This window comes from Lolium rigidum, chromosome 7, assembly GCF_022539505.1.
Source record: "Lolium rigidum isolate FL_2022 chromosome 7, APGP_CSIRO_Lrig_0.1, whole genome shotgun sequence".
NCBI lineage: Eukaryota > Viridiplantae > Streptophyta > Magnoliopsida > Poales > Poaceae > Lolium > Lolium rigidum.
Genome location: NC_061514.1, coordinates 80761310 through 80775017, shown reverse-complemented (window position 1 = coordinate 80775017; position 13708 = coordinate 80761310). Strand labels below are relative to the sequence as shown.

The 13708-nt window shown below is 45.1% G+C and overlaps 1 protein-coding gene across 1 annotated transcript; it reads left to right on the top strand.

The window, feature by feature from the left end:
- Positions 1-6062: 6062 nt before the first annotated feature.
- Positions 6063-11900, top strand: LOC124676681 (protein DNA-DAMAGE INDUCIBLE 1-like). The gene is made up of 16 exons (XM_047212727.1): positions 6063-6251; positions 6613-6645; positions 6756-6883; positions 7219-7327; positions 7447-7563; positions 7838-7903; positions 8975-9037; positions 9120-9164; positions 9548-9609; positions 9830-9923; positions 10798-10890; positions 10992-11061; positions 11198-11274; positions 11370-11427; positions 11532-11557; positions 11658-11900. Exons 1-16 carry the CDS (start codon positions 6186-6188, stop codon positions 11784-11786), a joined length of 1236 nt encoding a protein of 411 aa, XP_047068683.1. The 5' UTR covers positions 6063-6185; the 3' UTR covers positions 11787-11900.
- The last annotated feature ends 1808 nt before the right edge of the window (positions 11901-13708 follow it).

Here is a 13708-nt window from a genome sequence, read left to right as displayed (position 1 = left end):
CGATAAACCTTGGGTGATTCACTTAAGGGAAACTTGCTGCTGTTCTACAAACCTCTGCTCTTGGAGGCCCAACACTGTCTACAGAAATAGAAGCGTGCGTAGACATCAACAGGCAAGGTGATGGTTGGTCTCGGCAGTTCCAAAAAACTAGACGTTTGGTCTCAACACGCGCACCGCCTAACCGCTGCGCACCGTGACACGCGTCCGTGGTACTGCACGTCTGCACTGTTACGTGTACCCAGTTCTACCCTCGAGTCTTACACTGGAAAAATATCTGTACTCAGTTTTCCCCTCGAGTACTAATACTGGCTAGTGCAATATACTCAGTTTTATCCTCAAGTGGCTGGTCAACAGAGAGTCAACAAATGTGATTAAGCTATTTAATTGAGTCATTTCATGCGCAAAAAATTTCAAAAAAGTTAAACCATAGTGGCACTTACTCATGGAGTCTTCTTACGCGACCTGCCACGTTGGGAACCATAACAATCATAGATAAATCAAGTTTTACCATAAATTGCCACTTCTCAAATCACCTAGTAGCTATGAAGGTGCATGGCTTTCCACAATAAGCTCTTCCCAAAAGAGCTTTCTCCAAAACATACTTTGTGTGAATGAGGCCACAATTTTCACACTCATGTATATTTGTATTGCAAATAGTTTGAGGTAGGCCAAGATGGGTTTCATTGTACAAAACACGCATTTTCTATTTTTTAAATCTTATATTTGAATCCCTTAGTCTGTTTACTACTCACGTGCCCTTGGTTTCTTGATACTACTCAGTTTTGCTCTCTCCCTTCACAAATTCTCACAGGGGACGCCCAACCTTGCCCTGATTGATCTAGCCCTTGTCACGCGGATCGTGCCCGCCGACCGTTGATCGTATGATCTAAAGGGCAGGATAACCCCCATCTCTCTCTCTAATCGGGGCCACCACCCTCTCTCTCTCTCTGTCGGCGGCTAGCTTCCACCCTCTATGTATGCTAAATACCCAGTTTGCCACCGAATTCAGCAAGTTTAGTTTCTGTATTATTTTTCACGCGCTAAAAATTATAAACTCTTTTAGGCATTACTTTTCACGCAAGAAAATGATAAACCATCACCGATTTCTTGTAGCCATTACTTTTAACGCAAAAATATAAACCATCACCGATTTGTTGTAGCCATTACTTTTCACGCAAAAAATGATAAACAATCACCGATTTCTTGTACTCCCTCCATACCGGTTTATAGGCCTATTACGTGTTTCGAGACAAACTTTGATCATTAATTTGGTCAACCTAATATAATTTATATGCCAAAAAATTATACCATTGGATTCATATGCAAAAGAAGTTTCCAACGATATAATGTTTGTGATATATATTTCATATTTTGTTGACCAAATTAATGGTCAAAGTTCTTCTCAAATCACGAAATGTGCTTATAAACCGGTATGGAGGGAGTATCCATTACTTTTCATGCAAAAAATGATAAACCATCACCGATTTGTTGTAGCCATTAGTTTTCACGTAAAAAATGATAAACCATCACCGATTTCTTGTAGCCATTACTTTTCACGCAAAAAAATGATAAACCATCACCGATTTGTTGTAGCCATTACTTTTCACGCAAAAAATGCTAAACCATCACTGATTTCCTGTAGCCATTACTTTTCACGCTAAAATGATAAACGAAACAATCTATCTATCTCTGTATTTGAAGTTTGGGAGGGTTCACCATCTACTTATGTTAACTTTCGAGGTTTTGACCTGGAAATCAGCTGGGTATTATAAAGGAAAATAAAAGTTCAAAAAATGTAAAAATGAAACAATGTACCTATATTTCTATAGAAGATCATCTGTATGAAATTTGAGGTCATTTAGAGAAGGTCGAAAAAACCTAACTTGTTACAAAAGCTGGTTTCAGTGAGACAAAACGACATGCGCTTAAGCAAAGTAATTTTTTCGAACATCTCCAAATGACCCCAAATTTGCCATACATGATGCCATATGTGTAACAACAAGGAATATCTAAAAAGTGTCAAAAACTTTTGCCGAACCGTATAGCTCTATCAAAAAGAACCTCACCATGGTGCCAGTAAATTTTTTAGTTACAAAATTTCGTATTTTACCTAACCTTCAACAGGAAACTTGTTTCAAATTCATTTTGCTGTGCAAGAAACAAATCCCACCTTGATTCGAGCACCACAGCCTCCAAACGATGCCGATGCCGATATCGGCATGGTCAGAACGACTATACTCGCTGCCACTACTAGGTCACCGTCGGGATGCACCCTCAATCCCGTCCCCTCATTCGATCACTGACACACCAGAGATACCGCCGAGGCCAATGCCGAACGTACATGCGGATGCCAATGGCGAACATGCACGCCGCTGTGGGCACGGTCACGCCGCCCCGCTATGCTGGACGCCACAGACCACCACGAGGTCTTTCCCTTCGCCACCACGCTCCCCTAGAACCCATCTATACACGCTAGAAAGGAGAGACACTAGTTTTGTCTACATTGCTCGCGTTCGTGTCTGACACCATCAGTTAAAGTGTTGAGGTAGTCGTCGATGTCCTCGACCATTTCTTCTCTTCTTTGCATGGTTAAATGCGTCTAGTTCATAGCTATCTAATGCGTCTGGTCTCGCCTCATGCAGTTCTTTGTGGACGTCGATCTCATCTCGACACCCCGCAGGCCACCTCCTCCGTGCCATAGCTGTAGAGCTCCGTTTAAAAATCTAATCCTACCCATGTATTGCCCCTTGTATCAGCGTCATGGTCCCACTTGTCATTCGATATACCGAATCCCCACTCGTCCTCGTTTTGGTCAGGGATACGACGATGCTTACGGTCAAACAAAGATGGATGGTCTGACATGTCTTTGCAGGCTCTACGTAGCCCCACTAGTAAGTAGATAACGGTCAAAGTTGTTGATCCGTCGGGCAACCGGCTGTACCACCACTTATAGGGTTTGAGACAAGGGTTTGGGAAAAACTGAGAAAAAACTAAGCAACTGAAAAAAACTGAGCACAACTAAAGACCTTAGGGCATGAAAATAGAAGGGAAAATCTAACTAAAAGCGCCGCATGCATACGCCTTCCGTGCGGCGCGCGTTGTGATTAGGAAAAACGCATCGCGCCTCTTAGGAACCGATCACATTATCCCCTCGCTGGCTTATCCCTCCGGTCCTCCCCACGTTGCTCTCAACCACACACTCTCTCTGGACCACTCATTCTCTCTCTAGACCAGCAGCACCGCGCAGAGAGGGCGAAGAGGCGTTAGAGAGGAGGAGTCTGCCGCCGGTGAGGATGCAGCGGGACGCTGCCGCCGAGCGCTGGGAGGAAGCGTTCATCGGTAGCTCGAAGATGGCATCGAAGAGCAAGCAGCCCGGGGGCCACCACGCGGCGAGGATGCAACGGGCCCTATCGTTGAGCTGCCGTTAAGACATCAAAAGGCAGGGGAAGACGTCGAGCTGAGCTGCAGCGGGGTGGCGGGCTTCCACGACGGCGCCGGCCATGGTCGCGTGACGGAGGGCGGCAGGCTTCCGCTGGAAAGGCTCCTGCGATGGAGACCGGCGGGCTCGCGATGGCGCCAGAAAGTCTCGGACGGCGGGTTTCCGCGGCGGAGGGCGGTGGACTCGTGACTACGCCGGAAAGGCTCGGGCGGCGGGCTTCCGCGGCGGTGCGGGATAGAGTCGCGCGATGGTGCCGGAAGGCTCAAGCTGCGGAGGGCGGCGGGCTTCTGCGACGGCACCGGAAAGGCTTGGGCGGCGGAGGCCATCGGGATGCAGCGGTATGGTCCAAAAAAAATGGGGATTGACTAGCTCGTGCGGTTGCAATTAGGCACCTAATTTTAATGTGGCAATTATGTTTAACAAATCTGGTCATGGGGCTTACTTAAGCTGGTAATTAGTATCTGATTAATTTGGAGCCATTGAATCTGGCTAGTAACAACTGAGCCTATACCATACTAGACATACTTAACCTGGCAATTAGGCATACCTAACCTGGCAGGTACTGTCTAATTAACCTGGTAGGCACTCTCTTGTGTAATGAATCTGGCAAGCAACAACTAAGCCTATCTCTTAACCTGGCAGTTAGGCGTACTTAACCTGGCAGGTGTCTAATTAACCTGGCAGGTACTATCTAATGAATCTGGGCATCTGGCAATTAGTAATGGGCAACAAATATCAATTAACTGGCAATAAGTTGTGAGCTAGAGGATACACGAAATGTTTCTCTTCGTTGGGCTGCACCGAGCATGCAAAGATCACGCTACTATCTCCTGGCTAAGAAACTTTTGCGGATAATTTTGCTAGGACACCTTGACGCATGTGACCTACAGAGTATTTTTTTTAATGTGGCGTATGCACGGCTACACGCAGTGGAGCTAGTGCAGGTCTTCGATTTCTTTTGTGTCTGCATGCGTCCAGTACCCTGCTTAACCACTCCCCACCGCCCCACCGGTCGCTGTCTCGCTGACGTCACCCGTCGTACGGGTGAGGCTTTTGTGCGGCGCCGCCGCGTAGCAACGTCCATTTCTAGTAGCGTGATCTCGCCTCTGCCAAGAAATCGAAGACCTGCACTAGCTCCACTGCGTGTAGCCGTGCATACGCCACATTAAAAAAAATACTCTGTAGGTCACATGCGTCAAGGTGTCCTAGCAAAATTATCCGCAAAGTTTCTTAGCCAGGAGATAGTAGCGTGATCTTTGCATGCTCGGTGCAGCCCAACGAAGAGAAACATTTCGTGTATCCTCTAGCTCACAACTTATTGCCAGTTAATTGATATTTGTTGCCCATTACTAATTGCCAGATGCCCAGATTCATTAGATAGTACCTGCCAGGTTAATTAGACACCTGCCAGGTTAAGTACGCCTAACTGCCAGGTTAAGAGATAGGCTTAGTTGTTGCTTGCCAGATTCATTACACAAGAGAGTGCCTACCAGGTTAATTAGACAGTACCTGCCAGGTTAGGTATGCCTAATTGCCAGGTTAAGTATGTCTAGTATGGTATAGGCTCAGTTGTTACTAGCCAGATTCAATGGCTCCAAATTAATCAAATACTAATTACCAGCTTAAGTAAGCCCCATGACCAGATTTGTTAAACATAATTGCCACATTAAAATTAGGTGCCTAATTGCAACCGCACGAGCTAGTCAATCCCCATTTTTTTGGACCATACCGCTGCATCCCGATGGCCTCCGCCGCCCAAGCCTTTCCGGTGCCGTCGCGCAAGCCCGCCGCCCTCCGCAGCCTTGAGCCTTTCCGGCACCGTCGCGCGACTCTATCCCGCACCGCCGCGGAAGCCCGCCGCCCGAGCCTTTCCGGCGTAGTCACGAGTCCACCGCCCTCCGCCGCGGAAGCCCGCCGTCCGAGACTTTCTGGCGCCATCGCGAGCCCGCCGGTCTCCATCGCAGGAGCCTTTCTAGCGGAAGCCTGCCGCCCTCCGTCACGCGACCATGGCCGGCGCCGTCGTGGAAGCCCGCCACCCCGCTGCAGCTCAACTCGACGTCTTCCCCTGCCTTTTGATGTCTTAACGGCAGCTCAACGATAGGGCCCGCTGCATCCTCGCCGCGTGGTGGCCCCGGGCTGCTTGCTCTTCGATGCCATCTTCGAGCTACCGATGAACGCTTCCTCCCAGCGCTCGGCGGCAGCGTCCCGCTGCATCCTCACCGGCGGCAGACTCCTCCTCTCTAACGCCTCTTCGCCCTCTCTGCGCGGTGCTGCTGGTCTAGAGAGAGAATGAGTGGTCCAGAGAGAGTGTGTGGTTGAGAGCAACGTGGGGAGGACCGGAGGGATAAGCCAGCGAGGGGATAATGTGATCGGTTCCTAAGAGGCGCGATGCGTTTTTCCTAATCACAACGCGCGCCGCACGGAAGGCGTATGCATGCGGCGCTTTTAGTTAGATTTTCCCAATAGAAATCCCTAGAAACTATAGTACTACCAACAAAGCTGAAGGGGACAGGTAAAAAAAAGCTGAAGGGGATGATCCCATCCAGTCTGTCCTTCCATCGCCAACCAAACGCAGGCTTACCGTCCGTCACAATTCCTTACCACTTCTGCAAGTAAGAACGCAGCCCGATTTGACACCCGTAGACTCGCCTTCGCCTCGTCCCCCCCGCAGGCCGCAGCCAACAGGAAAGGCCCTCTCTTTCCACAGCCGCGGCGGAGGAGTTCGATTCCAACCGGCGGCGCCGAGATGAAGCTCACCGTAATGACCGCCGACGAGCAGATTCTCTCCCTCGACGTCGATCCCGACGAATCCGTAAGCCTCCCTTCCACACCCCCTCCTCTACCTTCCCCCCATCTCGATCTTGACGAGCAACAGACAGACGCTGCCCCGCCGGGCCAATTTCGGGCGGCGTCTTCCGAGCTCGCGAGAAGGGCGAGGAGTTCGTTCCTGAAGCGGGCGCACGCGGCCCGCAATTTACTCCCAGTGGCGTGCTGCTGCCTCGCGTTACGCGTGAAGTTCAGTCGGATCTTTAGCTCCGACTGGCCTTGTTTTGGCTAGAATCGTGCGGCCCTTCCGCCACCAGAGCTAAACCCAACTGTTATTGCGATCCACTCTTTAGAAAAACCTGCAGCGCGCGTTCGACTGAATTGTGTGTGCCCTGCGTGCTTTGCAGGTGGAGAATCTGAAGGCGCTTCTCGAGGTGGAGGTGAGCCGTGCCCGTGAAATCCTAGCTTCAGATTTCCTCTTCCAAAAAAAGGAGTTGCCTCGACTGATTTGATCTCACATTGTTTGTTTTGGGTGTTCCTGTGTGGCTAGACTCGAGTGCCGCTGCAGCAGCAGGTGCTTCACTTCAATGGCAGGGAGATGACGAACAATGCGGAGAAGCTCAGCGCAATCGGAGTCCATGATGGCGATCTCGTCATGATGGTTGCCTCCAACAACAGGTATAGGTTTGGTTCTTGTCCTCCCGAATATACATCTGTTGGGAATTTCCTTGGGGTTTAAGTTCCTGCAGTTCATTATGGGTGATGTGGTGCCTATAGTCTTGCATGTGGCGCCTTGTTTTCTCTTATTGGTATGCTGAGATGGTTTTCTCCTTGTAGTTAGTTATCAGTTCTAATTTTGATGTATCACTATCACAAATTATAACTGGCATAATACTGAAAGAGATGTAATACAATTTTTTTTAGTTTGACTTAATCCTCACGGATTTCAATGCTACTCAAGTGACTATGCTTTCTAGTTTGTACTATTTAATTACCTGGGGTGGAAATTCCAGGACATCTGAGGATTTCATGAGGGTAAATCCTGATGGTTCGGCTGTAAATCCTCAAGCTTTCCAACAGCATATACGTGGTAATTCACAACTTATGGCGCAACTCCTTCAGGTAAACTTTGCTGGTAGCTTCATTGGCCTATCGAAATTGGCCATATTACAATTCATATCTGTTAGTTGCAGAAAATATGTTTATTTCTTTCATTTAAACGTTATCTTTTTAATTTGCAGAATGACCCTTCATTAGCTCAAGCCATCCTTGGAGATGACATCACTGAGTTGCAAAATATCCTGCGGTCACACCACCAACAAAGACTACAACATAAACGCAAACAGGAAGAAGAACTTGTGAGCATCTCATCGGCTAATCAGTACTTTGCTTCCTGCATGTTATGTCCATTGCCATGCCTTATGTAGATGAAAGTTGAGAATATGGGTTGCTCCTGCTGTAACTCCATATCATTTATATAAATACATCTTCATGCTGTTCCATGTATATCACTATGTTGTAAATGTATATCACCATTTTCTATTTTTATTGTTTGTCTTGTGCTGTTTTTCTAGGTTGTTGAATAATAATAGGTCTGGGCATTAATAAATAATAACTATGATTTGTTTGCAGGCTTTATTGTATGCTGATCCATTTGATGTTGAGGCTCAGAAGAAAATTGAAGCTGCAATTCGGCAGGTATAAACCTATTCTTTGTCCGGATATGACCTTTTGACCTTTTCACATATTACAGGCAAATTTGAGCACAAACATCACTGCATGACCAACCCAAGGGATCTGCTTGTTAGGCTGTTATGCCATGCTTGTTTCTTAAACTGCTGTGGGAAAGAAGTCATAGAAGATTAATCAAACTAAATGTTGATGAATCTGGTTTTCCAATTGTTACCCTCACCTTTCATTTCATATTCTCCGGAATGCAGAAGATGTACCTTGATTCACAGCAAGGTAATTTGGGTAGGGTAAAGGTCTGAAAATCGGGGATGGGGCACTCACCCTCAACAATCCGACGACATGGCTTATCCCTGACATGGAAGAGAGGCTCTGAGGTTTAGAGAATATTTAATTTAATTCATTGCTTGATCGAAGGGTTACACAGTAGACCTTTATGCATAGGACAACTGACATGGATCTCAGTTCAGACTCAAAGGCCGACCAAAAACTCTACATTCCTAGCTCAATTGGACTCTTCCTAATTTAAGTAGACTCTTTCTAATAGACCCATCCATATCCAACAAGGATACTTACTACTTGATTTATTCCTTTTCCTAACCTTCCTATTCATGATGCCTATATGGTTATGCTTGTTTTTTGCTGCCTTGTGGCCCTTGATAAAAACAGAAATGTGTCTTGGTGGAACATTATTAAGAAACAGGTAGCTAAACATGTAGTTGTCTGAAAACAGCTCAATCCTATGGGGTTATTAAAATTCACATCAATTCCAACCAAGCCTTAAGAATGTTTAGCATAAAAACAGGAATAAACATGTGAGGAAATACAATGGAGAGGCGAAATGATGCATAGCAGAAAGGGGAATTTCTTTTTTCATGCATATAATTTCTGATAGCTTTCATGGTTGGATAATATCAAATTATTAGTTATTACCACTGCATATTTCTTTTCATGTAAAATTATGTTCATACAAAAGCTTTGCTCTGTCTTAACTGTGCTTTATACTGTCTTTCCTGTTCACGTTCTTAGGAATTGTTCAGTTACCTGACATTCTGACTACTTGTAAATTGTCATATTCAGAAAGGCATTGATGAAAACTGGGAGGCTGCTATAGAGCATAATCCTGAAGCATTTGGTCGAGTGGTAGGTTGACTAGCAAGTTAGTATGTTTTTATTTTATGTGCTATTCTTTGTACTCATTAACTGACCCATATTCTGGTTTCAGGTTATGCTGTATGTCGATATGGAAGTCAACGGAGTGCCTTTGAAGGTAGGTATTATGTTATTTCACAAATCTATTCATGTATAACAAGCATCCTGTACCCAAAAGCCCAAACACTACTTTTGATGTTATTCTGAATATCAGAGAGCTTGTAAGGACTTTGTTACAACTCCTTTCATACATCATTGCTGATGCATCAATCATAGCTAAATAACAACAAAACAGTCTTATTTTAACATGTTCCAATTGTACCATCTACCCCAAATGGTTTCCTGAAGTTAATTTCTCCTTTCTATTTGTTACTTTTGAGTACTAGCAATCTACCATTAAAAATGATATGCGATAACGGGATGCGGGTTGATGCAGATGCTTGATTGCTTCCTGCTAATCGTTTTGTATATGTGATATCTTAGCTTTTCTTTCATCTGCAGGCCTTTGTTGACAGTGGAGCTCAGTCAACCATCATATCAAAAGACTGCGCTGAACGTTGTGGGTATGGATATGGTTATGAATTAAGAAGTAGTTGATTGAAACTTTATTGTACTGGCGAATATAGATTATTCTCTGTGAAGAAGACAGAAATAATTAACAGTTTATCTTATCATAAATAGAACTTTATCGTACTGGTGAATATAGATTATTCTCTCGAGACACTCACTGCTATGCGTAACATACCATGTACAACTGATAACATAATGGAGTATCATGCGCAGGTTACTCAGGCTACTTGATCAGCGTTACAGAGGGGTTGCTATTGGTGTTGGTCAATCGGAGATACTTGGAAGAATACATGTAGCGCCAATAAAGGTTTGATAATGCAAATTGTTATACCAATGTCAATATTTTTACAGTCCTTTTGCAAGTAGTCCATTTTCTGCACCATGACCATGGACATGCTGCAATGCTACTCCCTCCGTCCCGGGAGTTAGGCTCACTAGCAAAAACTATTTGTCCTAATTTACATCCACTCTAAGGCTTCCTTTGCATTTAATTAGGATTAAGTCTCTCCCTATAATTACTGCCCCCTCCTATTTTTGTCTGACTGTTGCATGTGGGGGTGTGGGAAATTGACCAAGGTTGCATGCGGAGCAGCAAAACACGATGGAGATTGGCTGCATGCGCGCGGGTGCTTTCTAAGTCTGCTCACATGCCCTAATTAATTGGGTGGATTAAAGACGTGGAAAAGAATCCGAGAGCCTACGCCCAACCATCTACTGCCTTGGTCACGATGAAATGCTAGGTAGGCCTAACCCACCGGGACAGAGGGAGTATTTGAGTCATTGACACATTTACTGTCTGAACGACCATTATTTTATTCAGAGAGACGAAGTGAAAATATAATACCAAACTCATTACGCGGGTATGAAATTATGTTCTTGATCGTTGTACTTCCTCTAAACCTATGCCAAACCAATAGTTTTATTTGTACCTCTACTAACATTTGATCGTTAGAAATTCTGGATAAGTTGTACTCCCTCTGTTCACTAATGTAAGACCTTTTAGCTTTTGTAGATTCACTCATTTTGGTTTGTATCTAATCTACTTTTAGTGTGTAGATTCATTCACTTTGGTCCGTATCTGGCCCTCTTTGAAATATCTAAAAGGTCTTATATTAGTGAACGGGGGGAGTAATTAATTAGGTTGTAACAGTGGTTCACAATGCATCGCTATGTTTGGACAGATTGGCGACATTTTCTATCCTTGCTCCTTCACTGTATTGGATGCTCAGAACATGGAATTCCTTTTCGGACTTGATATGCTGCGGAAACATCAGGTAATTGCATGACTAAGTTTTGGAATAAGCCATCGCATCTAACTCACATTGGTTGATTATTGATTACACCCCATAATGATGCCTTTTGTTATCCAACGCAGTGCATAATTGACCTAAAGGACAATGTTCTTAGAGTAGGAGGTGGTGAAGTGTCAGTGCCCTTCTTACATGGTTAGTAGCTTACTTTCAAGCACAAACGTCATGATTTTGTCCTCATTATTGAACATCCCTATATATTTGTCCTATCACCTACTTCAAAAAAATTTCAAGCCACAGTTCTTCAATCACTCTAATATTGTATATACAGAGAAAGACATCCCTTCACATGCACGTGATGACGAGAAATTGTCAAAGTTAGCATCTCCTAGCCAAGGAGCAGCTGGAGTAAGCAAAATTACTGCTTTTGCATAATTCAACATTTATTTCCCTGTAATTATGAGACATCATCAATATATTCTTATTTAATTTGCATCATCCAGGAATCGTCGAAGGCACGGGAGAAGACTCCTGACGTGCCACTGCGATCATCTCCTGCAGGTTAGTTTGCTCCTGTGTAGTCTCTTAGACTTATAGAGCTTGTGACCTTGATAACATATTAGCAAGTGCTGATTGATTGCAACCAACTCTGATTTCCTTTGCAGGAGCTCCAGCCGTGGTTCCTCCACAGGTTAGTCCTTTTTGCTCAGAATTCAGATTTCTGTACTTTTGCTTTCTATAGAGTCTTCGTGGATTAGATTGATCTTGACGCTTGTATGAACCCTTGCCAGGGAGGAGATTTTGAAGCCAAAGTCACAAAGCTCGTGGAACTTGGATTCGACCGGGCATCTGTAATACAGGCACTCAAGTTGTGTAATGGAAACGAGGATCAGGCAGCTGGGTTCTTGTTTGGTGGTTAGAGTTCTTAGAGCACAACCTTCTGCTCAACATTTTTTTGATTTAAACATTTACACACACTGGCGGACGAGATGTCATATTCTCCCTTTGAGTAACTAAAACATTTGTGTGACCAATACATTCTTGGTAGGGATCGTATTTCTGTTTTCAGTAGAAAAAAATTACAACCTCCGATCCATATTACTTGATGCTAAAATGTATGTATCTACAACTAAAATGTGTCTAGATACATCTATATTAACATCAACTAAAATAGAGTATTTCTTTTAGTACCAGATGTGTAGATTGTAGACACGGAGTTCAAACAGGTATATAGATTATTTTTCCATTCTCATTTATTCTCCTCTTCCTCTTATTCTTCTTGTGAACCGCTCGGATCTCTGGTGTAATGACTATTTGTGTACCTTAACATTTTTCTGTAAAAAGTTTAGAGCAAACTATCACGCCCGTAGATTAAATTTGACCTACTTTTTTTTATAAAATCGTCAGAAAGTTGTTTAAATGGTCAAAATTATGTAAAAATATTTGAAATTCATAAAAAATCTAGGGAATTATCCATCAAATGTGATCTAATTTGAGTGACAATTGGAGTTGTGCTATCCAGGTAGAATTCATAGGTAAACCATATATTTAGAGGATCATATCATCATCTTTTGAGTAGGACCTTAGGATATTTTCAGACATTGAGAAGTGAGAGAAGTTATAATACTAATTGTTAGAATTTAATTAATAGGTTAATTAAAGGGGTAATCCTCACTCATGTAATTCTCTATGTCCTCACTCATGTAATTCTCTATGTTGATTGGTTTGTCAACAGACACAACCCTTCCTCACACCTCTTCGAACGGACGTGACCCATATTCGCGTCCCTTCCCCTTATATATAAGTTGTGAATCATCAATGTTTGGATCATTTGTTACCTCTCTCCATTTACATCTCGATTACTTCTAACACGTTATCAGCACGTAGATTCTACCGAGAGCATTTGTTTTCCGACGAAGAAGATCGTTGTAGCACAGCCGTTTAGGCAGGACGAATCGGATCATCGGAACATTGCCGTGCGGCCGCGTCATTGATATGCATGGAGCCGTGAGAACAAATCGATGACCACGCTCAAACTACTGAGTTTGCCAAGATCAAAAGGGAAAACAGGATCGCGTGACATGCCGAACTTCAGTCGAAGGAAGTGATCAGTTTCCTCAACAGAAAATGGAGGAATCGTTCTAGATTGATCCCTCGTATGTTTGTTTTCTGTGATTAAACAACTATGCTAATCAACTCTGTTGCTACTTCTACATGCATCAGTTGAACAAAAAAAACCGGCAGGTGGGAGTTACCATCAGAAAAATCACGAAGAGATGCAAGTACTCCGTTTAAGAAACAGCGATGGGGCGCTCCATGTCACAGGCGACTGCGGCGGTACCCACAACCAAGACCATCCGGCGTCCGTGGCGATGCATAGACAAGGTCGTCCAGGTCGACTCCTAACGCGGAGTCCCAGCGGTGCGGATGACGCACTCCAGCCTGAAGCGATGGCGCCATGCGCGCATGCTTCACACCGGGCGGTGCTAGTGTGGCCGCGGCTGCGACCCCTACCGCAGCGGAGAAGGCTTCCTCGTGGCAGTTCCAACGACCACCGGAACGTCCGGCTCTCCGGCTCGGCCCCATGGACGGCACAAGCGAGGAGTTCACCTTGCGCCGGAACTCAGTCCGGGTGAGCCCTCCAGCCGTGGTGACGGCGGACGGCTACTCGGTGCGGGTGCTCGTGCCTGCGGCGGCCAAGGACCTTGCGGTGCTGCTCGGTCCCTTGGTCTGCGGCGGCTCGAGACAGGCCTGGCCGGGGGTGACGGCGTGACGCCCCACCACGGCGGCCGAAAGGTGAGGCACGGCCACGTCGATGTTTCACCACGGCGGTTATTCCAAA